Source organism: Crinia signifera, chromosome 1 (assembly GCF_055691185.1).
Source record: "Crinia signifera chromosome 1, ASM5569118v1, whole genome shotgun sequence".
Classification (NCBI taxonomy): domain Eukaryota; kingdom Metazoa; phylum Chordata; class Amphibia; order Anura; family Myobatrachidae; genus Crinia; species Crinia signifera.
In genome coordinates, this window is record NC_139217.1 from 154,026,710 (window position 1) to 154,053,428 (window position 26,719).

At 43.3% G+C, this 26,719-nt stretch overlaps 1 protein-coding gene across 1 annotated transcript in view; it reads left to right on the forward strand.

The window, feature by feature from the left end:
* LONP1 (lon peptidase 1, mitochondrial) overlaps positions 1–26,719 on the forward strand; it is a 47,098-nt gene that overhangs the window by 14,541 nt on the left and 5,838 nt on the right. The window contains exons 2-15 of the mRNA XM_083174804.1: positions 190–278; positions 954–1,073; positions 2,185–2,404; positions 2,548–2,609; positions 2,720–2,849; positions 3,041–3,124; positions 8,431–8,651; positions 10,649–10,787; positions 11,847–12,025; positions 12,762–12,849; positions 13,657–13,779; positions 25,666–25,782; positions 25,955–26,095; positions 26,199–26,364. Of these exons, the coding sequence (XP_083030930.1) occupies positions 190–278; positions 954–1,073; positions 2,185–2,404; positions 2,548–2,609; positions 2,720–2,849; positions 3,041–3,124; positions 8,431–8,651; positions 10,649–10,787; positions 11,847–12,025; positions 12,762–12,849; positions 13,657–13,779; positions 25,666–25,782; positions 25,955–26,095; positions 26,199–26,364 (1,879 nt within the window). The remainder of the gene's footprint in view (positions 1–189; positions 279–953; positions 1,074–2,184; positions 2,405–2,547; positions 2,610–2,719; positions 2,850–3,040; positions 3,125–8,430; positions 8,652–10,648; positions 10,788–11,846; positions 12,026–12,761; positions 12,850–13,656; positions 13,780–25,665; positions 25,783–25,954; positions 26,096–26,198; positions 26,365–26,719) is intronic.

Sequence of the window (26,719 nt, forward strand, 5' to 3'; positions counted from 1 at the left end):
ATCAGCATGTCTTAAAGGAAGTAATATTAGGTACTGCCACTGGTGGTAAGTCAAGAGGATGGAAGTTAGTGACATCGTACAATGTTTGCATGAAGGGTAACAATGATTTATTTTTATTTTATTTTTTGTAGTTCAGAAAAACAAATTGTTTCAAAATACAATAATTTTACATATATTTTCTTTCTTAAGGTCAAGAATCCAAACTTAATAGCACTACTGAGACGTAAAGTAAGGCTTGCACAGCCGTATGCTGGAGTATTCCTCAAGAAAGATGACAAGTAAGGGATAGTTTGATCTTCCAGAGTTTTACATTTTATTTAAGACAGAATTAAATTATCTGCAGTAATACGTTTTCACTGTAAAAATGGGGCTTTCATCGAGATTCGTAATTAGCCTATTTAAATGTCTGCAAAAAAAATTCAGCTGATAATACTCCATAGGTTTACTGCAAATTCCTTTTCACCTCTTCTAAGAAGGTTAAAAAGATTGGGGTATATCCCTACTTTAAGGTAAAAATGTTGGTATTTGCTTCAGAACCCTTGGAACACCCAAATTAATAACTAATTAGGCACTTAAATATTTTCATTCTTTTTAATTGGCCAATAATTACATGTCATTTTTTGGTTCAATCACAAGTGTCTTTACGGCTCCAAATATTTTTAAGTTTTCTGTATGCCAAATTTAAGTAGAACTTTTATTTGTCAGAAAATTTTTGATTTGTCTTTTAAAAAAAAAAAATGCATTTAACTTGCCCAAACCTTTACTGAGACCACTAATAGACTTCTTTACTATTTGTATTAGTTTGGCTTTTTGGGGGGTACAGGCAGATTTCTCTATTTTCACGTACCCTTTTCTCTGATTTTGACAGCAAGAATGATCACACATCCTGTTGCACATTTGCAGTTGAATTGCAGGAAATATTGTTTTCTCGTTCTTTCCCTGTCGCACATTAGTAATGAGTCAGATCTGGTTGGAAGCCTGGATGAAATCTACCACACAGGAACCTTTGTACAGATACATGAGATGCAGGACATGGATGACAAGCTGCGTATGATCGTCATGGGTCACCGGAGGTACTATGAGAAAGTTGCTGCAGATAACTACCTATTGTAATGACAATTTACTCCAGTTAGGTATTAAATGGAGCTTCAATAGTACAGATTAAAGGCATTGTCCTCTTTGACCAGTGATGTCCTAACCAAGGCCTGGGGGCCAAATCTGGCCCACTGAGCTGACTGCAGATTGGACAGAGGAGTGGCCTGCCCATCAGTAGGTGGCTACTTAGGGCAAGTTATTACCACAGGTGAAAGAGGGGGGCCTGGTAGTTGCTCAAGTGGCAGATCTACAGAATGTTATTGCTGAGCTGTCCACAAGAATAGAGATCAGCATAGCACCACATCAGGTATCTGTCACCACTACCTATCCATATGTCCAACTCTCTTGTACCCTAATGCCCATTCTTCTCTCCCTACTGACAGTTCTCCTATCCATACTGTCTGTTGGAAGGTATCTGTCCATAAGGAAGATTCAATCTCCAACAGCCATCTCCCGATGGGGGAGATGGCTGCGTGGCCCTATTCAATTCTGTCTTCCTCGATAGCATTGAACAAGGGATCTCCGCAGAACAAGCCCAACTTCACAAGCAGTCGGGCTCGTTCTGCCGAGAACGGCCAGGAAGTGACGAGCTCCTCGCTGCAGCTTGCCACTTCCTGGCTGCAGCTCACGGCTACGCCCCCTTCTCATCCCGCTGCAGGTGGGACATTGAATCCTGCTTGCAAATTCTCGGTCGAGCAGACAGAGAACGAGACAGGGTCATGGCTGTTGGGCCAGCTTGACAGCCCCCCTTAAACTGCCCTTTTTTTTTTTTTCTCTGGGGGTATAAAGTGAATGACAGGAATTACACTGACAATGTTTTATTTAACTTTAATATGGCACTACAAGAAAAGGTTTGCGCACCCCCAAACTGTCTTTCTGAAGTTTGATATGTGGACCCTGTGCGCTATTTGTAGCTGTGATCCACGACAGCCAATGATGCTGATTTTAGGATGATGCCCTGGAAAGTTAGTAGACACATTGTAAAAGGATTGTGATCTGAAATATGTTAGAATTACATAACATAATAAATGTTCATAGACTACTAAATATCATAAATAACTTAATTCTTTCTTATGTTGGCCAATTTAGGATCCGCATCAACAAGCAGCTTGATATCGAAAGTGACGAAGCTAAAAGCGAGGAGAAAGTAGAAGGGAAAAAAAGGAGAAGAAATATGGCAGCCAGGACCGTTAATGAAGTGGAAAAGAAAAAACAAGAAGTGGTCAATTCAACCCCAACCCCTGAAGTTCTCATGGTGGAAGTGGACAATGTGGCTCATGAAGAATTCCAAATAAATGAGGAGGTTAAAGTAAGAGCAAGTTCACTTTTTAATCATTTTGAGGCTTTAATGATATTGCTGGACTGCCGTGTCGTTGTCTAGGGTTGAAATTAATTATGTTGGATTGTGCAGTGAATGAGGAACCATATAAAACAATGTATTTTTCCCTTTAGGCTCTAACTGCTGAAATAGTAAAGACCATCCGTGACATTATTGCGCTAAACCCTCTGTACAGGTATGTGTATCTTTCTGAAACTTTATGTGAAATCTTTAGTTTTTCTAGACTGTCGTTTTTATTTATTTGTATCTAATGTAATTCCTTATTTAACCTTTTACTCATGAAAGGGAGTCTGTAATGCAGATGATGCAGGCCGGGCAGAGAGTGGTTGACAATCCTATTTATTTGAGTGATATGGGCGCAGCACTAACTGGCGCAGATTCCCAGGAGCTTCAGGATGTCTTAGAAGAAACTAATGTAAGTCACATTGTTGGGTTATGTGAGGTGACTGTGACTAGGAGAGTATTTCAAGGAGTATTTATTGCTACCATGGAATAATGTAAACTATGAGAAGTTAGCATCAAGCCTATGTAATGTACAATTGCATTCAGATAACATTTAATGTATATATTTGGCAGACAATTCATGCATTGACTTTTCTTTTACAGATCCCAAAGCGCCTCTACAAATCACTATCCTTACTAAAGAAAGAATACGAGCTGAGCAAGCTGCAGCAGCGTTTGGGTCGAGAGGTAATATTTTGTAGTGATTAAAGTTGGGTTAAGGGGGGTATTCAATGTCAGGGGTACGGCTGTCGAGCAAGCTCGACAGCTGTGCCCCTGTCCCATTCTCGCTTTGCTCAACGTGAGCTCGGCGGTCGGGATTCAATGTCCCGGTCACCGAGTGGCGAGAAGGGGGCGTGGCCACGAGTTGAGGACGGAAATAGACGAGCTCCGGCCGGGAGCTCGCCTATTTCCGGCTTTTCTCGGGAGAACGAGCCCGACAGCTTGTGATGTCGGGCTCATTCTGCGGAGAACCCCTGTTCAATGCTGTCGGGGAAGACCGCATTGAATAGGGCCCCGCAGCCATCTCCCCCATCGGGAGATGGCTGCGGGAGGTCGACACACATTGCATACCCCCCTAAAACAGCACAAGTCCATGAATTCAGACTAGCAGAGTTTCTCCAGAAGACTAATGCTGTGTACATATGGTGCAATTTGGGCTATTGGAAGCAGAAATAGACTGTCAGAACGAAGGCCGTTGCTGCTCAATGCAATATAGCCCCTGCTCCAACTCTGCCATGGTGTATTGTATGTACTGTACTGATGGTGAAAGAGCAGTGAAAGTATTCCTATGGGTTTTATTGGTTCTGTAGCTGTGTGAACAAAAAATCAAACCGTGGGCAATGTCATATAATTCTAAAGAGACATAAATGACACACGAGTTTTGCAAAACTTTGAAATTGATCATACTTACAGTTAAAAAGAATTATGTTCATTAACCATGAGACCGTTAAGAAATAAATGTCACAATAGAAAATCTAAAAACATAAACTGAGAAAAATACTGGTTCTGCACGTACTAGGAGTTTCCGGACTAGGCTATAAGAGGGTCATTGTCAGCTAGAGCAGTGAATACTGCAAAGTAAAAAAAAAAGCTTTGTCAAAGCAGCCAATGTGCCTGCAAAGGGAGTATATCTATGTAACTTTCCCAAATGTCAAAAAATTAGGCCAAAGAAGCCTCCAGCCGATCCAACCGAAAAAGAAAAATGTTTTTGTCCCCGAAAAGCAAAGATGGGGGCTTTTTTGTCTGTCTAGACCTGCGGAATGCTCTTTTTAATAGCTGTACTTTGGTCAAGTAGGAGTTTCTAACTCCCAGGTGACCCTTTTCACAGTTTAGGACATCACAGCCTGAACATAATCATCTGCCATTCCTCTCTTCTTCGTCCTCTCTGGGTGACACCACAGACTGTGGGTTGAGAGAGGAGACTGAGGAGTAGGCACTAAAAAAAAAAAGCTATCGGAGCTAAAAGACATGGTGTTTTTATTGTTTGTACTCTCTGCAAAATCAATTCTTCTGAGTCTACCTTGGGGACATTTCATTCCAATCTTTTTGCTGGAGGCACACTTAGGAATATAAAATGTAACTTTTAATTCATAGTTAATAAAATAAACTGGAAACTAAAGGTCCTATTTCTAAAGGGACACACTACACAACACAAAAAACATAAATCCTATATCATGTACCAAAGGTAACAATATGTGAACAATTCACTGTAAAGAAATCATGTTAATGCTGCTTTCACATTGCAAAATGCAGGGTCGCACCGGGACTTTGAAACGGTTCAGTCCCTGTGCGACCCTGCATTTTAGTCTGTTCACATCCCCCCAGTGAACCGGCAATATTGCTGGTTCGCTGATGTCATGAGGGGCAGAGCGGTGGAGCGTCATTAGGGGTGGGGGAGGAGGCAGCGCTTAGAGCTGGCGCTGCTCCAAGCACTGCCTCCATTAGTGTGAACGGGAAATGACCCGATTTAACCTGTTTACACGCAAAGCAACACGGCAACAAACCGGTAAAAACCCATCTTTTACTGGTTTGTATTGTCGCGTTGCTACCAGTTTGCGGGACCCGGTAACCCCTTTCACATTGCACCAATTACTGGGTCGAACCACTGGGTGAGTCAATTCACCATCGAGGGTAACATAAAGTCGTTTGTCACAGGCATGTGACACATGTCAAAGGAAAACAATGATGAATGGCCAGTGAAAATATGCAGAGATTATAATAATGTAATAGGCTTACTGTATGGCTTTAACATTTGTGCAGTATACAGAAAGTTCTGTGCAAATCTTTGAAAAGTGTCTCATTGAGAAGTTCTTAATTAGAAATCTAGAGTACACATGTAAGCCTTGTATGAGCTGAGCACTGTAGTAGGTTGCCACTATCATATAATATTTGTAACACTCCCATGTAGGTTGGCTGCTGCTTCTTCCCCTTTCACAAACTGGGGACTAATATTGCAGTGAAGACGCGTTTCGGAGATTCGCACAGTCCTTTCTGTATACTGCACAAATGTAAAACCTTAAATATTTCACTCAGCTGTCCTCTGTGTGAGCCGTTATCTTGGCTAAGATCTTTCAAGTAAAACTATAATGCCCAAAGCCATGTACGTAGTGTAGTTCCAGATTGTACACCTCTAAAAGACACTTTTGTGTATCAAGGTTTGTGTATTATGCTTTTGATAATATAAATGAACAAAGTTTATTTTTAGAATTGACTAGTTACCAGGCCATCAAAGTAACGGAAGAACATAACCGTAATGTCAGGTCCCTCTGCTGCCATCTAGTGGTCACCGGTTTACAACATGCCAGATTTCACCCAATAAATGTGAGGAACAGTGTTCACTTTTTATTATTTGGACTAGTTAAAAGCCCATCAAAATTATGGCTTCTGCAATGTACTTTCACTTTGTGCTGTGACCGTTTTTAGCCCACAAACTCTCCACCCCGGCCCCAGTCCCTATCTGCTCCTACCTCTAATCTCTGTCTTCACAGCTCCCTCTGTCCATAGCCAGCAAGTTTTAAACAAATCATTGTCCATGCAAACATGCTTGCACTGGGATGCGGTCATTTGGTCTACAGCATGATGGTCCACAGTCATTAGGTCGACATGGGAAAAGGTTGACATGGTTCTAGGTTGAAAGGTCATTAGTTTCACAGGTCAATAGGTTGACAGTCAAAAGGTCGATATGGGGTTTTTCACTGTTTTTTGAGCCGTCATGACAGGCGGTATTTCATGCCCTACCATCCACTAGGGCCTGGTGGGAGAATAAAATAGTGTGCTGAGCGTAGCGAGTCACCAGGCCGGCGTGCACGATGCGAGGGGATGCGGTGCACTTTAAACTATGTCCGGTACTCTTTACTTAGAAGGGCGCCCATCTCGGCCATCTCGGGCATTGAATGCACTAAAAAATCAGGTGCAATGCGACAGACGAGATGCCCGAGATTTCCCATAGGGAACAATGTTAAATGTCTCAATTGACCCGATTTTCCTGTTCAATGCCTCAATTGACCCAATTTTTCCATAGGAAACAATGTTAAATGGGCCACAGAGGCCAAATAGGCACCCTGAAGTGAATAATGGCCACCCGAATTGTTAACGCCACCCCACGATCAACGTCAACCCGAAGCGTGGCGAGCGCAGCGAGCCCGCGAGGGGCGGCGGTACGCGTCCTACGACCTTTTCATACCCCCACTATCCACGTCGGCGTGGAGTTGAGAATAGAAAGTGTGGCGAGCGCAGCGAGGCGAGCGCAGCGAGGGGACGCGGATACCTTCACAGGTATCCGCGTCCCCTCGCGGGCTTCACAGCTGTCCGCGTACCCTCGCGGGGCTCGCTGCGCTCGCCACGCTTCGGGCTCGGTGGCTCGCTGCGCTCGCCACACTTTCTATTCTCAACTCCACGCCGACGTGGATAGTGGGGGTATGAAAAGGTCGTAGGACGCGTACCGCCGCCCCTCGCGGGCTCGCTGCGCTCGCCACGCATCGGGTTGACGTTGATCGTGGGGTGGCGTTAACAATTCGGGTGGCTATTATACACTTCAGGGTGCCTATTTGGCCTCTGTGGCCCATTTAACATTGTTTCCTATGGAAAAATCGGGTCAATTGAGGCATTGAACAGGAAAATTGGGTCAATTGAGACATTTAACATTGTTCCCTATGGGAAATCTCGGGCATCTCGTCGGTTGATCGCACCCGATTTTTTAGTGCATTCAATGCCCGAGATGCCCGAGATTTTTTACTAACGATGCCCACGATCAAAATCGTGGGCGCCCTTCTAAGTAAAGAGTACCCTATGTCCATGTCAACTGTGTTGACATTCCGGTCAAAAAAATGAAAAACCCCATGTCCACCTTTTGACTGTCGACCTAACTGTCGAACTAATGACCTTTTGACCTAGACCCATGTTGACCTAATGACTGTCGACCATCATGCTGTTGACCAAATGATCCCAACCCCTTGCCCTTTGGTCCATCGAGTGGCCACTAGGGGTCAGTGGTGGTACTTCACCTTAGATAGATGGATACATACATAGATGCAGTAGATACATAGTGTTGCTTATACTCTCTCAGCTACAGCAGGATAGGAGAATGTTGTTTATCTAACGGCAAGCATAGAATGGGCACTTTTCAGACTTGCTCTGCTGATAAGCAATGTCGTGCATGGTATTTGTTAGAAAACTATCCTAAAGTTGTGTAGCCTTACTTACCATTGGTCCAGTGGGGAGAAAAGTCATTATACTGGGCTGTTTTCTCATTTAAAAAAATAAAACTATTGCTGCCCATACACGCTGCGATACGGTCATGCGTTCGGTGCTTAATTAGCACAGATCGCATTGCATTGCCTGTGCACACGTTGTGCATGCAATGCGATGAAAGCTATGTGCAAGCACATTCTTTTTGTACTGTGCGATGAGGTGCCACGGGAGCGCGCACCTCAAAGCACACATCGGGACAGTCCGCATCGCAGCGTGTATGGGCTGCTTATGTGCTTAGTACAGAGCTCATTACAATGTAGTTGTCATGCCACTCTGCATTACCCTGCTACCCATGCACCCTTGAGACATTTCATCCACTGAAAAGAATTGCAGGCATTTTCCTGAGCCTTGCAGCCATTTATTATCCTAGGAAAAATAATTTCTTTAATATACTCATTGAGCATGTTTTTCGGTACTTGTGTAGTTTCACGGCGCCGTGCTACTTCCGGGTTCTACGCTCGCCACGAAATATGTCAAAAAAAGTAACTTCACTCCATGCCAACATGGATAGTTCATACCCCCACTATCCATGTTGGCATGGAGTTGATTTTAAATAGCGTGGCGAGCCACCGAGCCCGCAAGGGGAGTCGGACGCACGGCGCCATACTGGCGCCGTGAAACTACACAAGTACCTGTTTTTCTAATGTCACAATAACCTGTCAGCAGCTACTTCTGCAGATTGCCATTGAGCTGTCTGTATGAGAAATGCTTGTTTCTTTTTAAATTGGGCTGGTGGTTTGCAGGTGGAGGAAAAGATCAAGCAGACACACAGGAAGTATCTGCTTCAAGAGCAGCTGAAGATAATTAAGAAGGAGCTTGGCCTTGAAAAAGAAGACAAGGACGCTATTGAGGAAAAGTTCCGTGAGAGATTGAAGGAGCTCACAGTCCCCAAGCATGTTATGGAGGTTATTGATGAAGAACTTGGTAAATTGGGACTACTTGACAACCATTCTTCTGAATTCAGGTGATACATAAATCTGTGGTGCTGTTTGTTCATTATTTCATTTTCACTATTACTTTTATTGCCATTTAGCTCTAAATATTGATTTTTATATATATATATATATATATATATGTATATATATATATGTATATATATATAATTATTAACCATACATTTGTTGTTAGGAAAGGAATTATTATTGTGGTGTATTTCCTGCAAAACGTATAAATGCTGTTAGAGGAACACAGGCGCCTCTAAGTAGGTTAAACTCCACTTTAAGAATAGATTTTCTCCACGACAATAAGGCTAGGATACAGTGCACAGGAGTTTATGGCTATATGGGGGTATCTAATTACCCTCTGTAATTAATTTACTATGAGTAATTGTATCACCAGGAGCTATCCAATTAGCCTCGATACTGGCAAATCCGTGATAAGAGGGCTTTTTTGGCAGCTAAAATACAAAAAATACACATATATATATATATATATATATATATATATATATATATATATATATATATATATATATATATATTATACTGTGGTATGCTCGGCACTCCGGACAAAAGGTTTACTCACCGTGGTGCCTTCACTTGCATGCATAAAAACTGGTATCTCCAGGCTTATGGCGGGGCCTCAGAGAAGAGAGCGGCACTCACAGGTTTTTGGAAGAAGATTTTATATAATCATTGTGCAAAGTACAATAGTCTCATGTTATCGACGTTTCAAGGCTGAACGCCTTTTCCTCAGGAGAGACATAAAGTGCAGGGTGTGCTGATGTGGGGAGATATTCCTATCTTCTCTTTCGGCACTTACACCATAATGTGTCTGTTAGCAAATGTATTACAATTTTTATTTTGGTGTATTTGAGTCTATACGCTATGCGCTGAATTTAATGTCTGCTGCACTCAACACTTAAAGTCACTCCCTTAGTAACAATGGATATATTTGTAAACAGAAAATAAGTGTTTCTGTGCGCTGACACTCTTCCAGGAAAAAAGTGATAAGTGAGAAAATTGATTCAAGGGTCAGAAAAATAGATATACACAAGAAATATACTCTCCTTATCCTTGGATTCTTCGCCTAACTAGAGGCTCTCCAATAATTGATATGGTGGAGATATATGAAAAATAAAATTTACATCATAGTGTGATATCGTCAAGATAGATTGTACATTTATTAAGACAAAAGACATATAATAAAACCACACACTTGAATATTGAAAAAATGCTGCTGTTCCTAAAACACAGCTAAAAGTTGGAGGTTTACCAGAAAATGGTGTTTCAAGCGCCTGTAGATAGGTCTTTCAAATCTGGAAAGCCTCTGGTCCTCCGGAGAACCAAAGACCTCAGGTGCTTCAAACGAAACCAGTCCCGGTAAAAAGCCTCCTATAGTGACTCACTCCAAGCTGCTGCTTTTTTTTTTTTTCTTTTTTTTTGGAGTTTTTTGGAGCTTGGACTGAGTAACTATAGGAGGCTTTTTACCGGGACTGGTTTCGTTTGAAGCACCTGAGGTCTTTGGTTCTCCGGAGGACCAGAGGCTTTCCAGATTTGAAAGACCTATCTACAGGCGCTTGAAACACCATTTTCTGGTAAACCTCCAACTTTTAGCTGTGTTTTAGGAACAGGAGCATTTTTTCAATATTCAAGTGTGTGGTTTTATTATATGTCTTTTGTCTTAATAAATGTACAATCTATCTTGACGATATCACACTATGATGTAAATTTTATTTTTCATATATCTCCACCACATCAATTATTGGAGAGCCTCTAGTTAGGCGAAGAATCCAAGGATAAGGAGAGTATATTTCTTGTGTATATCTATTTTTCTGACCCTTGAATCAATTTTCTCACTTATTACTTTTTTCCTGGAAGAGTGTCAGCGCACAGAAACACTTATTTTCTGTTAGCAAATGTATTACGTATACGCTGTGCTGTTAATATGCATCATGACACATAGGTACATTCACGTTAAGATGAGCTGCTGCTCGCTATAATACTGCTTGTCTACCTTCAGTGTTACAAGAAACTATCTAGACTGGCTAACCTCCATTCCCTGGGGCAAGTACAGCCCAGAGAACTTAGATCTGCAGAGAGCGGAGGAGGTTTTAGAAGAAGACCACTATGGGATGGAGGATGTCAAGAAGAGAATACTTGTAAGTATTGTTAAAGGATAGGAGTATATAATAAAGCAGATACACTAATGAAAAATAAATACCTATTTCAAGTTGACTCCTCAATAAACCAACTGCCAGAGGTAGTTACCACAGGGACTATTTATATTTGAGTGTGTGCTGCTGAGTGCAGTAAATCCATATCACCTGTTGCAGCCTGGGAAACCTGCCTCACCTAGCACTTCGTCTTAATAAACAATAAAGCTATCATTATGGAGGACTGTCATCATTGGTAGGAACTCTAATCCATGTTGTGGAATATTACTGTAGCAGGTGATGAGGCTCCCATCGCCTGAGCCGAGCACAACGTTTATCTTGTGCTAGCTTAGCAAATAAGTTTTTGTTGTGCACAGAAATCTGACCTTTTTCCTCTCCTTGCCCCCAGTACTGCCCTAGCTGCTATCTACCCTTGCCCCAGCAACTTTTCTTTATTTAATCCCCATTGCCCCAACTGCTACATGCCTTTACCCTTCCATAATATTTGATGGAACTCCGAAATAGCATAGTAAGACCTCAATTTTATTTTTTTAAGAGGCTATTCTTTCTTCATGGGACTGATGTTGACTTGTACACACTATGCTGGCAGACCTTTTAATTAGTAGTAGACTTGGTAAGCAATGTACACTTGCCAAATAAACCAGTCAATGTCTTTTCCAACATTTTTATTTTCCCAGACAACTGTGATGTCAGTGTCTGCAGCTAGTGTACGGATGGGTTGTCCATACACAAAGCCAGACATGCTGATATAGCTGTAGGGCTAATTTGAACATTCACACCCATTGATGTACTAGATATAGATTGTCTGTTCAATTGAACGGGTGCTGTATCAGTGCCTGTCTTGCAGTATCATAAAAACAGAATTCTCAAAGGTGGACCTTTACACGCTCTAGTAGAATTTCTTTAGTGTATTAAAGCTTTACATTTAGACATGGTGTAAGTTGAAAATTTCTAATAATTTAATTCAGAAACTTGGACACACTTATTTAAAACATCTGTGCTGCTTGTACATATGTATAATCCGTCCTGTGATGTCTTGTACAGGAGTTTATAGCAGTGAGCCAGCTCCGGGGAAGTACCCAGGGAAAAATTCTGTGTTTCTATGGCCCACCAGGAGTCGGGAAAACTAGTATTGCCCGCTCTATCGCTCGTGCACTGAACAGGGAGTACTTCAGGTTCAGCGTGGGTGGATTGACCGATGTTGCTGAGATAAAGGGTCACAGGTGAGTGTATTTCCTATTCCTGTTGGTAGAAGTATTGGGTAGCATTTTACAAACTCTACTCCAATGCTTCCCTAGGTGTTTGCCGTTTTTGGCCTGCCTTCTGAACCATGGTGTTGGTGTCCTTTCCAACCAGTGCCTCTTTGCCAAATCACCTGTTCTATATATCCCCCTAGTTACAGGCCACATCCTTCTGAGTGAGGTGCTATTTGTGCAGAACCCAATTGATGTTTGTTCTGTCTGGGTCCTCATTAATTCTTACAGTGCTTCAAGACTGATGGGATCAGGGCATAAGTCATTGTTTTTTTGTGTGTTCTGCTTTTCATGGATTGGGCACCCGTATATACAGTAAAATAAAACCTTTTTTTATATTCTAAAACATAAGTTTTAACCTTATTTTAACCACTGTACCCAGGTGTGTGTTTGTTTTTTGTTTGTTTTTTATTAATCAGTTTAGCTAAAAGAAGTATTTTTAAAGCTGAGTAACTAAAACCTTGATTACTCAGTAATCGAGACAGGCGATTTATATGCACAGTGGGCGGGGACATATCTGTAGCTATTAGAATGGAGCAGGCTAAGGTTACAGTTCTTACGATTCATTTTCTTTACCATTGAAATTGCAATATCTTCTATAATCTTGACCTGTGCAAATTAAGATCACTTGAGCCAAAATTGTGTGTATGTGTGTGTGTAATAGCTATGTACAACAACCATTCTATGGTTCTCATTCTTTTTGCAGGAGGACATATGTTGGTGCCATGCCAGGGAAAATCATTCAATGCCTGAAGAAGACAAAGACAGAGAACCCTCTTGTTCTTATTGATGAGGTTTGCAATATCCTGCACTTATTTATTAATATAGTGCATACATGCTCCCCAGCGCTTAACAGAATATTTGTGCAATTCACATCAGTACCTGACCCAGTGGAGATTACAATCTACATTCTCTATAATATGTGGGAAGGAAGTACCCGGAATAAGCCATCCCAAGCAAGTATGGGAAGAATATACAAAGGCCACACAGTTAGGGCCCTGGTGGGAATCGTAGCCAAGACCTCACTGCTGTGAGGCAGCACTGCTGACCACTGCACATATACTGCAGTGTAATGTTGATATAATCTCCTGGTTTTAAACACTGTTTCATTGCACCTCAGGCACAATCTGTGAAAGGAGGAATACACAAGAAGCTGAATTTTGCATTATAGGGACTGGTACTTGAAAGTCTTTGTTCTAGAACCTCATTTGTAAGTGTCTACTAGTGACTATAAGGGAGCTTTTCTTTATAAAGTGCCATGCATTCAACTATTGCATAGATATGATTTTATTGGTATCTGATTGCATTCTTGTATTCATCCAAAAGTATTCCATCCTCATTCTGTGACCACTTTTACTTCCCTTCTGTAGTATTTACAAAAATATGATTTCAAAGACCCTTTCGTCTGTTAGTTATACTCCTGGTTATATTGGGAGACCATTCATTCATGCATTTTGTTTTCTGTGAAAGAAATGTGCCTCTGAAGGTGAATATTGCAGCCAAGTGTCATTTTCGGAAAGGACACAACATTTCATTTGCAATCTCGCTTTACTTGACCTGACTTGTGAATGATGAAATGGCAGTGTGTCTTTCACTGACAGGTGGACAAACTCGGGCGTGGGTATCAAGGCGACCCGTCTTCTGCTCTTCTTGAGCTCCTGGATCCAGAGCAGAACTCAAACTTTCTGGACCATTATTTGGATGTGCCTGTAGATTTATCGAAGGTAAGACGTGCAGTTGTTTCCTAAATATTTGTAGGAATTATATATTTTTTTCCCAAAATGGTTGACAGGATTTTTCAGACATTGAGATCCTACTGAAATCTATTATTAAAAGCTTAACACTCAGTCATCATCATAAATATGGGCAGTTAACTGTAGATTATGTATAACAATAGAACAATAAAAGTGAGCAGCACTCTCAGGGGTAGATTTATTAAGCTCGGTGAAGTAATAAACTGTCTGGTTTTTATCACCAGCCAATCAGCTCCTACCTGTCATTTTTCAAACCAAGCCTGTAACTTCACAGGTATGAGCTGATTGGCCGGTGATAAAAATCAGACACTTTATCACTTCACCGAGCTTAATAAATCTGCCCCTCATACCCATGTAAGAAAGAGTACCTTCCCTTCACTTTTTTTTAACCTCTAGCTGTTGTGATTTTTCAAAGGCCAAAGGTTAGGGCTGCTGACATGCCATAGTTCGTATTTGCTTGTTTGGTTTTTATTCCATCGTATAAGGTCTATGATGATTGTTTCCGTACACCTAACTCTAGGCAAACACACTAACAAAGGTGAAGAACTATTCAATCCATTGCTGTTCTAATTAAGACTCATTCTCACTCTTAAGGTACCCATAGACGGTCCGTTCCCGGACCGTCCGCTTTGTACTATGCGATGCGCGCTCCCGCACATCACATAGTACGGTACAAAAAGTATACGGTATACGGTACATACTTTTTGTACTAGCTAAACATCGGATCGCATTGCATGCACTAGGCATGCACTAGGCATGCGATCCGATGCATGCTAATTAAGACCCAAACGGATCCGTTTAACGGACCGTGTATGGGCACCATTAGGGAATCCAGACCCCATTTCTGATCTGCCTTCTGCATTTCTTTTATTTGCTAGACTGCCTATTTAACTTTCTGTGTTATTAATTACAATATTCACCCATTATCCAGGGGAGATGAAATACCACCAAAAAAGCATTTTAAAAGAATAAGCACTGCAGAAACCTATATGGTTTTGAAGGGAATTCAGACCTGATCTGTCTTTCCTTTCAATGTTATCCAAACAAAAGGCCAGCATCCTCTAAGTTTGGTGGTGTCTATTCGGATGATCTTCTAAAACTGTTCACCACATCTTGTATAGTCTTTCACCCCTCGGTACTTGTGTAGTTTCATGGCGGCAGGCTACTCTATGTTTTCAGCGTAGGCTAAGCTACGTTGTCAGCGTAGCCCAACGGCTGCCTAGCGTAATGTTAAGAGTCAATATCCAAGGATATTATCGGGGTCAATCCTCAACAGGCAGCGCTTAAATATCTACCATACATCCCTTAGGGATAATAGGCGTCTTCTCTTCTCTGTAATCGACAGACACACAGGGAGGGGTACCCAGATATCAGGAAACTCTTCACCAATTTAATTGGATATGGTGTTTTCCTCCCATGAGTGGTAAGTATTTTTCCCAAAATAAAGAGGAGAGGTATATAGTGTGATACTACTTTTTTTTTATGTACAACAATTTTAAAACAAGACAATTAAGTCCCCTGAGTCAAATAGTGGAGTGGATTTTACCATTTAAGTTGGAGAACCAGGTAAAGGCTCTCATCAAAGCATGCAGTGGATCATGGATGACACAGCCCGGGCAGGATTCCACACACGTCCGATGAGAATTCCACTGTCACCACTTGCTCAGTCCAAACACAGCACCTCCAACGCGTTTCGGACACCTATGTGTCCTTTTTCAAGGAGAATGGATGTGTGTTTCCTGTGTGCCTTAATGTAGCAGAGGCTATTTACATCCCAGGAGAAAATACAGAAAACTGTATAGAGCGCTTATCAGGGCTGTATATCTCAATATGAGCAGCTGCAAGAGGGATTAGTCGGGTCCCTTAAAAAGTACAAGAACAAAAAGAAATATGCAGCGCTCTTTTAATGATGCAATCAAACTGATAATACAAAACACATTTATTGCTAAAAATCACAAAATAATATATAAGGATAAAATTTATATTATAAAAACTGTACAGATAGAAGTATCAAGAATAGGTTAAAGTGCAATGAAATTATGGCATATGGACCTGTCAACAGAAATAATAGTATATTTTGTCCCTAGCCTTTTTAGAACGAGGATATCCCAAAAAACTGATAGAAGAGGCAGTACAACATGCACGGGTTTCCGATAGAAAGGATTTACTTAACAGCATAACAACAAAAAAGAAAAAAGACAACAAACCAATTACGAATAATCTGCCCTTTATTTAAACTTTTAACAATCGGTCCAATGAGATAAAAAGAATAATCCAAAAAAACTTTAACATACTGAGACAGGACCCTGTTTTGGGCAATATCCTACCCCCCCAGACCATCGTTCATTTTTAGAAAGAACAAATCTCTCAAATCCTTACTAGCACCGAGTGCCCTTAGAGAGGGAGGATGTATGAATGAATCAAGTGCCACCACCAATTGGCTCCCCCAAAAGACCCAGGGTTGTTTCAGGTGTGGAAGAGGCTCTTGCATTACCTGTAGATTCATCGTTAATAGGACTCTGGAGATCCAAATAGGTGATATATCCAAAACAATCAAAGGTTTTATAAATTGTGACATGAATTATGTTATCTACTTGTTAACTTGTGGATGCGGCCTCAAGTATGTGGGGAGAACCACAAGGCCCCTCCGAGTCCGCTTCTTGGAACACAGGAGGAACATCATCAAGAAGTACCCTTATCCTTCTATATTATTTTGTGATTTTTAGCAATAAATGTGTTTTGTATTATCAGTTTGAGTGCATCATTAAAAGAGCGCTGCATATTTCTTTTTGTTCCATTTACATCCCACCAATCCGCCCGCTCCGTTTTCGCGGGTTTTTAGATCGTTTTTTATCGTCATATGTTATTAGATGCCCCACTTCCAGTTGCGTGATGTTCGCATCCATGCCCCACTTCCGGGTCTCCCGGGTGCGCCGCGATAGTTCCCCCTCCTATGTCCTTGGCGGATCTCCCCGGTTTGTCTGTGACACCTTCCGGTGACACTGTGTGAGGCTATTTCCTGTCATCGCCTTATGCTTGGGATGCGGGCGCCATCTTTGTTAAGGGCGCATCTTATTCCTTCCATATAGGAGTTTCTGGCATTCATATTTCCCAAACGCCCAATACAATAATAACAATCGCAATTAGTGCAGTGCAATAAATACAATAAAAATCATTTAAAAACATAAATACACTCATTTTAAAAGACATTTCATTCTAAAAAAAAACTCCTTTAAAAAACGAAACTAGCAGCAAGTATAGATATAGAAGGCAGATAAGATATGGTTAAAAAATCATCATAAAAACCATTTTAACTCAAAATCTGCATTCAAGCCTTTTGGCTTCAGTGTATCACAGTTATATATCATACACATCTCCTCCTTTGCCAGACACGTGTTTAAATTCTTATTTCTAAAACCAGGATTTGCAATCTTCATACCAAAAAATCTTAAAATATGAGAAATTGATGAGTTATGAACGGTTTTAAAATGATGGGAGAGCGAGTGGGATATCAGTGTAGTGACTTCACGGCAGCCCTGTGTAGTCAGCGTAGTCTTCCCGTCAGGCAGCTAGTCACCGTACTGTCCCCGGGAGCTGCAGCTCTGTCCCCGGCATCCCTGGCAAGCCTCACACAGCGCTGGCGGAGAAGGAATCATGCGGGCGCTTGCGGAGAGGCTCCATCTGTCTGAGACGCAGGAGCGTCTCAGATGCTCCTACGTCTCAGTAATTATTGCGGCAGGGTACGGCAACCCTGCCTGTGTCCACTTCAGGGAGACGGACAGGGTTAGGGGTTCGGTAGCGCGTGCGTCTCCTGTACAAAGGGGGATGCAGTGCGCAAGTGCTTCTCATGCACAATAAAGGATGCATTTGCCAGTGCTCCATGTTACTGACAAATACCTCCTTTTTAAACCCCCACTATCCACGCCAGCCCGAAGCATGGTGAGCCCCGCAGTACACGTCCTCCCGACCTTTTCATACCCTCACTATCCACGTCAGCGTGGAGTTGATTTTATAAAGTGTGGTGAGGGGACGCGGAATACTTGATGTGTTTTACACGTCCACTCACCATGCTTAGGGCTCGCCACTTTTTATAAAATCAACTCCACGCTAACGTGGAAAGTGGGGTATGAAAAAGTTGGGAGGACGCGTACCACGTCCCCTCGCGGGGTTTGCTATGCTTGCCTCACTTTGGGCTGGCATGGATAGTGGGGGTGTTTCAGGAACACATTCACACCTGTCATGTCAGGCAGGTTAAAAGGGTCAATATTTCCCACACAATGTAATAAGTGCTGACTGACTACGCTAACTACGTAAGCTCCGGCTGGCCGTGAACAGGCGGGAACACTACGCTGACTACGCTAACTACGTAAGCTCCGGCTGGCCGTGAACGGGCGGGAACACTACGCTGATACTGACAGGGACGTTGATTACGCTGGCCGCGGGAACAGTACGCTGATTCTGACAGGGACGCTACGCTAACTACGTATCTGCCGCCGTGAAACTACACAAGTAACCACCCCTCTTCTGCTATCACTTATTTACTAAATCCTATGAAGAAATGGGGTCTGGATTTATTGATGGGTCTTCAAAACTTTACCCTTACAGATTCCACAGTTCAGATGGTTGGCCAGCTTGAGATTGCTTCATCCTACCTCAGCCACCTAGATATCACAACTTGGAACTGTTAAACTATGGTGGCAAAAATGTAAAGTCTGGATTCCAAATGATTAGTCTTTCACAGGGAAGTATCTTTCTGCCCCATAATGTACTGATATTAAATATCCATATTTTCATATGCTGAAGCAAAAATCTTTAGTAGAGGAATGCTTAAAGCCTTCTCAACCAAACACAATGAAATCCCCCAAAAACTCCTCTAGTCAGCCAGGAAGGAGCACAGACCCCAGTGAGTGGTGAAATCAGTTGGAACAGTTGTACAAAGGCACTGGGTCTTTCGGTTAAATTTTTTGTTTTTCTGAGGTCTAAATAAAAACAAGCTTTCTCTTTCAATGGTCCTGGTGACACAGCTCAACACTGGGATGTAGGAGGGTCCGAAGGAGCCAGGCACCTATCCTAAAGCTTTAGAGGGTAGACTCCTCCCCTACTGCATCCCGGACTCTTCAGTTCGTGTTAGGTGCCCACTGGAGTGGGTGCTATTCTAAAGGGCTGCAGGAGCAGCCGAAGAATTAGAGTAGTTAGGGAATTTTTATTGTTTTATTAACTTTCACCCTAGCTAGGTAGGCACAGTGTGAGGATTCTCATAGTGAATCCTCACACTGCTAGCGCAGCAGGAGCTGACAGAAGCGCGTCCTGTCAGCTCACTGTGCACAAGGGAGACGCTGTCTGGCCTCCCTGTGCAGCACTTACAGCTTCTATTGAGAAGCTGCCTGGGCTCCGGAGTACCCTGAAACCGGCTCCACGTTTAGGTGGGGATCATGGGGGACAGGTGCTCCGTGATGGCGGCGGCCATTTTATGCGGAGCTTACACGCTGAGCTCCTATATGAGAGGACAGCAGCGTTGTGACAGGCATGTTCCAAGTGATCCCCAGTCGAGGGGGAGACACTGGAACTAGGAAATCCTACCTAGGGAGCGGCTGACTGGGGGTGGTTGGCGCCAAAAGGTCACGGACCCCGCAGCAGCAGGGACTTTTGGTCTCTTCCCTCACTCTGTGTTTGGCGCCTTTCAGAACGCTTGCAGCAGAGCTGAGCTGGCTTACTGATCCTGGCAGAGTGATTTGGATTTCCTGGGCATCGTTTCCCCGCATCTGAAACCAACAGACAGCTAAGTGATTGGGTGCATTGACTCTGTATAAACGCTGGTACATTGTTTGCACTGTATATTTATATATATATATAATATATTTTCACTTGCATCATGTCTGAGCATCAGGCTGTGGTTTTGGGGGAGGGAGCCCTTATTGCACTGAGCGCGTGCAATGTATGCACACAGAAATTTGTCCCTGAGCAGATGGCCAAGGGGGGCTTATGTATTACTTGCGCTGCTGTGAGACCCATGGGGAGTGAAGCCCATAGGGCAGAGCAGATTGAACCCGCGTGGGCCAGTGCCCTAGGCAGGTCAGTGAACGCTTTGGTGCAGCTTCTGGACAGGCAGAGTGATGTGTTGGTAGAATCACAGAGACCTATGCCATCATCTCAGCAGTCTTCTGGCTCCTTGCCTCTTACCCAGGCAGATCCTGCTCTTATTCAGGTGATGCAGGATACTGCTAAGGGTATCAATAGGTTTAGTGAAATACTAGACAAAATGGATGACGTTGCAGGGACCCCTAAAAGGTCTTATGCTATGCCTTCTTTGGCAGATGAGGAGGAGGGAGCGTATACTGACATCCCCTGGGATCAGGGTGATGATTTTGAAGAGACCTCTTCTGCTGGTATAGAGGATCTTATTGTAGCTGTGAAACAAGCTTTAAAACTGTCTGTGGAGGATAAGACTCCTGTTAAAGGTGAGGGGTTACAGGAATTGTTGAAAGAGGCTTGGAAAACTCCTGATAAGAGGCTACAGATGCCTAAGAGATTCCTTAGTCTGTACCCCATGCCAGAGTCTCATGCAGAGCTCTGGGAAAAGGTGCCAGTTGTGGACGCTTCAGTGGCACGTTTGTCCAAGGCTACTGTATTGCCAGTACAGGGCGGTGCAGCTTTTAAAGATTCTGTGGATAAAAAGCTGGAGGGTAACCTCAAGGCTATTTTTGAAGGGGTGGGATTCACTCTACGCCCCCTTATTGCTTCAGCCTGGGTCTCTAAGGCCATGATTGAATGGGCTGGTGAATTATGCACCATGCTGCAGGCAGACCCTGGTGCATTGCTGCTGGCAGAGAAAATGAAGGCAGCTGCAGAGTATGTGGTGGAAGCAGAGGAGGAAGCTCTTAAAATGGCGACCAGAGTATCCACAGTCTCTATTAATGCCAGGAGAGTGCTCTGGCTTAAGGCCTGGGAAGCGGACAATGAGTCCAAAAAGGCCCTAGAAACTTTAGCTTTCAAGGGAAAGTTACTATTTGGAACAGAACTAGAGGAAATTATTAAACAGGCCACGGGCGGCAAAAGTACATTTCTGCCGGCTCCCTCGGCTAAGCAGACCTCCAGGTTCTCTGCTTTTAGGCCGTCCTTTCGGCCCTCCCCTAGAGGTGGTGCGTCCTTTCGAGGACAGTCTTTCAGGGGAAAGTTTCAGTCCTCTAGGGGCAAGACACATAAGTCCAAGTTTGGTTCTTTTAACAAGAAGCCTGCCTCCAAAGGAGAGGATAAACCCTCCGCATGACTGTCAGGAGTGTTGCCCGGCAGTGATAAAGGTGGGGGGGCGTCTCACACACTTCAGGGACGCATGGGCTTCTCTAGACCAGGATGCCTGGGTGTTAGATATTATAACCCAGGGCTACAAAATCCCTTTCAGAGGTCTGCCTCCGAAAAGGTTCATTCCCACATCCTTACCAAAGGAGGCGCTGCTTCGTACAGCTCTTGTGAGAGCAGCTCACTCCCTTTTGGAGAAAGGGGTGGTTACCCCGGTTCCCAGGGCAGAGTGGAAGAAAGGCTTTTACTCCACTCTATTTCTGGTGCCCAAACCAGACGGGTCTTTCAGGCCAATACTAAATTTGAAGTCCCTAAATGTTCATTTATGGGTAGACCATTTCAAAATGGAGTCCCTACGGTCAGTACTCCTGAGTCTGTACCAGGGAGAATTTTTGGCGTCCATGGATGTCCAGGACGCATATCTGCACGTCCCTATACACCCGGAGCATCAGACCTTGTTGAGGTTTGCTATAGGAGACCTGCATTTACAATTCCGGGCGTTACCCTTTGGGCTAGCAACCGCGCCAAGGGTATTCACAAAGATAATGTCAGTGATGGCGGCGGTGCTGAGGCTCAGGGGAATCACAGTAATACCCTATTTGGACGATCTCCTGTTCAAAGCAGAGTCAGCAGCCATGCTTCAGAGTCACTTGGCAGAGGCCATCAGTTTTTTGCAGGCTCACGGCTGGATTTTAAATTTACAAAAATCTCAGTTGGTACCATCACAGAGGCTCCAATTCTTGGGAGTCATACTGAATACCCATCTCCATCGGGTATTTCTTCCGGAGGTAAAGGCCAGGAATCTGGTCACCTTAGTCCAGGAGATTCTCAGGGCTCAGAGCATTTCAGTATGAAGGTGCCTCAAGCTCCTGGGGAAAATGGTGGCGTCATTTGAGACGCTTCAATTTGCCAGGTTCCACTCTCGGGTGTTCCAATGGAACATTTTGTCAGCCTGGTCAGGAAACACTCTGACCATGAAGTCGGAGATGATAGTGCTGTCTTCGGACACTCGAGACTCCTTGAAATGGTGGACAGAAGTAGATTCCCTTCAGTGGGGTCGGTCATTACAGACCTGGGACTGGTTGGTAGTAACTACCGACGCCAGTCTCAGGGGCTGGGGGGCAGTAGTCCTGGATCTCAGGCTGCAGGGCCTGTGGACGGCAGAGGAATCAGTGTTACCAATCAACATCTTGGAGCTGAGAGCTGTCTGGAAAGTGATTTCCTTGGCGGGAGACAGGTTACTGAACCTCCCTTTGAGGATTACCGAGGAAGACCGACAATGCCACAGCTGTGGCGTATCTGAATCACCAGGGAGGTACACGCAGCAAATTGGCCATGTGGGAGGTGTCCAGAATCTTCCTATGGGCGGAACAGAATGTTCCAGCTGTATCGGCTATATTCATTCCAGGAATAGAGAATATAGAAGCCGAGTTCCTGAGCAGGGAGGAGCTCAAGGAAGGGGAATGGAGCTTACACCCTCACCCTGTTTCACCAGATCACTTTGATGTGGGGAACTCCGGATGTGGACCTGATGGCATCCAGGTTCAACCATCAGGTGCCCAGGTTCTATGCCAGAACGAGGGATCCACTAGCGGAGGCAGTGGATGCCATGACTATTCACTGGCAGGGAGATCTCCTCTATGCATTCCCACCAGTACCAATGTTAGCGAGACTTTTGAAGAAAATACAGGGGCAGAAGGTTCCGGTGATTTTAGTGGCCCCAGATTGGCCAAGGAGGTCCTGGTACTCGAGGCTTCAGAGGTTGTCTGTGGACTCATGGCGTCTACCTCTGAGGCCAGACCTTCTAAGACAAGGCCCATTCAATCACCTGGATTCCGATCGATTGATTTTGACGGCCTGGCTATTGAAACCGCCATTTTGAAAAGGAAAGGGTTTTCTGAGGCAGTAGTACAGACTATGATAAAAGCCAGAAAAGCTGTATCTTCGGCAAATTATTATAGAGTCTGGAAGACTTACATTCGATGGTGTGAGAGAAGAAAGGCTCACACATCTCATTTTAAGCTATCAAGAATGATGGAATTCTTACAAGATGGTTTTTCATCGGGCCTAAGCCTTCAGTCATTGAAGGTGCAGATTTCGGCCTTGTCCATCTATTTCCAGAAAAGGATAGCCATTTTGCCGGAAATTCAAACCTTTTTACAAGGAGTATCCAGGTTGAAACCTCCATACAAGCAACCAGTAGCACCTTGGGATCTGTCACTGGTTTTGGAATGCCTTCAGAAGGCACCCTTTGAGCCTTTAAGGTCGGCGGACCTTAAGTTTCTCACATGGAAGCTAGTGTTCTTGTTGGCAGTGGCATCTGCTAAAAGGGTGTCAGAGTTGGGAGCTTTGTCATGCAAATCTCCCTTCCTAATTTTTCATGATGACAGGGCAGTTCTGAGAACAGTGCCTCAGTTTTTACCGAAGGTAGTCTCTGCCTTCCATTTAAATCAGGAGATAGTTCTACCTGTGTTTCAACCCCCTGAGGGTTCTAAGAAAAGGGACAAGTTGAAGAGTTTGGATGTTGTGCGTGCTTTACGCATCTATGTGGACAGAGTAAAGAGTGTCAGAAAGACTGATACTTTATTGGTACTGTATGACGTACACAAAAATGGTTGGCCTGCATCTAAGCAGACTATTGCTAGGTGGTTGCGGTCTGTGATAGCCTTTGCATACACCAAAGTGGGTAGACCGGTACCGGCCAGAATAAATGCGCATACCACCAGGTCAGTTGCCACCTCTTGGGCGGTTCGACATGGGGCCACAGCTGAGCAGGTTTGCAGGGCTGCCACTTGGTCATCTGTTCATACCTTTGCCAAATTCTATAGATTCCACGAGTTCACGTCGGAGGACGCATCATTCGGGCGAGCAGTGCTGAGAGCTGCAGACCTGAGCGTACCCACCCAAAGGACCGGCTCTGGAACGTCCCAGTGTTGAGCTGTGTCACCAGGACCATTGAAAGAGAAAAAGGGATTTTTGTAAGAACTTACCGTTCGAATCCCTTTCTCTGATATGGTCCTGGTGACACAGCGATCCCTCCCTTACGCTCAGTAAGTATGCCAGAAGTTTCATGATGTTCATGTTAAAATGGTTAAAAGTTAACAGTTACTGTTATAAAATGTGCATATAATATGTGCAGGCGTTTGTACTGAGTTAATGTATTCCAGTGGCTTTGAAAGATTGAACTGAAGAGTCCGGGATGCAGTAGGGGAGGAGTCTACCCTCTAAAGCTTTAGGATAGGTGCCTGGCTCCTTCGGACCCTCCTACATCCCAGTGTTGAGCTGTGTCACCAGGACCATATCAGAGAAAGGGATTCGAACGGTAAGTTCTTACAAAAATACCTTTTTTGAGCGAAACGTGCGTCGGCAGTATTGCTCAATGTGATATTTTGCATGTTGCTCCAAACTGTTCTTGCACACACAATGATTATGCTATAACCTGGCAAAGAATGTTTTGCCCCATGATGACTTGCATATTAGAGATAACAATTTCTCAGCACTTGCGCTGATGCTCACTTTCTCTTGAATGAATGACCATATTTTATTCCCCATGGGGAGGAAATGCTAAGACCAAAAATGTATAGTGAGAACTGTGTGAATATAAGAAACCTATGAAAATTGTCTGTAAATAAGAGTTAATGTATTCTATTCTGATACATATAAAAAGCTGCTCAGTATATAATGAAACACTATAAAGGTATACAGCTTAATTATACACACATTAGTTATACAAATCACATTATTCTCTTTCTTTGGTGGATGTGGTCTTGCCGTGCTTAGGATGGTTGGATTTTAGCCCTTTATTTTTTTTTATTTTTTTTTGCTTGTGTGGTCAATCACTCCGTAAATGGAAACTGTCCCCTTGGCTCAGATAGGGACTAATTGCTGTGATTGGTTATTGGCAACTTTGGGTGGTGCTTAATTCCTTTATAACATGTATCCCACTGAATCTTAGAGAGCAGGATTTATTGGAAAAAAGACCTCTTAATTTTTCTTAAGAAAAAAGCATTGATTAGGTAGTTCGAGAATGAAGGACACCGTAAACACGTGACAACCGCCGGTGAGGGATGCATCTAATAAAACTTGGGCATGTGAGCACTTGTCACGGTAAACTGGGGTCATTGGCAGACACTCCAATGACCAAGTCCATCTCTACATATAGTCACATGTAAATAGGCAACATACAGAGCACCACATCACATCTCTTACTGTGCGTGCAAATGCTAGTAGGTGTGTGTGATCACCAGAACCGACGGATTCTACTTGAATACTAATTCATGTATGTATCTTAATGTTAGGAGCTTTCTTCTGTGGTGCTGTTCATAGGTTTCCTCTATATCTGTACACCACTGTGGATTATGTTGGTACTCTGTATATAAAGGTTGATGATTGTTACATTCGATTATAATTCACTGTTCACTGATGAAAGGAATTATGTGCTCTCTGCAGTGTTGTTGTTCCAATATTTTAAGCTCTGATGAGTTAAGAAAACATATGACTGATTAGTCAGCCACTGTAACCATAACATTGTTGCCCTACTGAGCTCTTCCTCTCCTTCAGGTCCTCTTCATCTGCACTGCCAATGTAACCGAGACCATTCCAGAGCCTCTGAGGGATCGTATGGAGATGATCAATATCTCAGGCTATGTGGCCCAGGAGAAATTAGCCATAGCTGAGGTAAAACTTGTTTGATCCCTTTATTCTTTCAAAGTCAGTAATTTTTTATGAATGGTCTCTAAAGTGTGCTTTGCTGTTAGCTAGAAAAGTTGGTATTATGGAACATGTTTATCCATCCTGCAACAAAGGGAATGCCCCAGATCTGCATGATAAAACTTGTGTCTGTTTGTAGAGGTACCTAGTACCACAGGCTCTGACTATGTGTGGGCTGGACGAAGGAAAGACTCGCATCACATCGGATGCTCTCACTGTGCTGATAAAACAGTACTGCAGAGAGAGTGGAGTCCGGAACTTGCAGAAGCAAGTGGAGAAGGTGGGTGAGATAAACAATAATAGGGTCATTTGGCATAAATGGAAACTTATGCCAAAAGCAAGTACTGTATAATCAGGTGATAAAAATGTTTCTTTTTCTCAAGGTTCTACGCAAGTCTGCTTACAAAATTGTGAATGGAGATACCCAATATGTGGAAGTGACCCCATCCAATCTGCAGGACTTTGTTGGAAAGCCAATCTTTACAGTGGACAGAATGTATGATGTCACCCCACCTGGCGTGGTCATGGGCCTAGCTTGGACTGCCATGGGTGAGAAGATCAAAGGCTTTTGTGATCATGTGTGTTGGTTCACCGTTTGGAAATGAGGCTTGAAATGCCAACTGGTTATGTGGTATAGTTGATAAAGTCATAGATAGGAAATACATAAACAAGTTCCTGTAGAAATCTTAATGCCATAATCTGCTGGCAACCATAACTTTCCTTCACTATTTATCATAAATGGGCAGCTTTTTTTTTTTCTGCTGGTTCTAGAGTCTGCTGCACAAACTCACTTATGATTTATCTACCACCGTGGTTCTCAAACTGTCCTCAGAACCCCACACAGTTCACGGTTTTTAGGTCCCCCGACAGGTGCACTCATAACTCACTGACATTTTAAATGTTG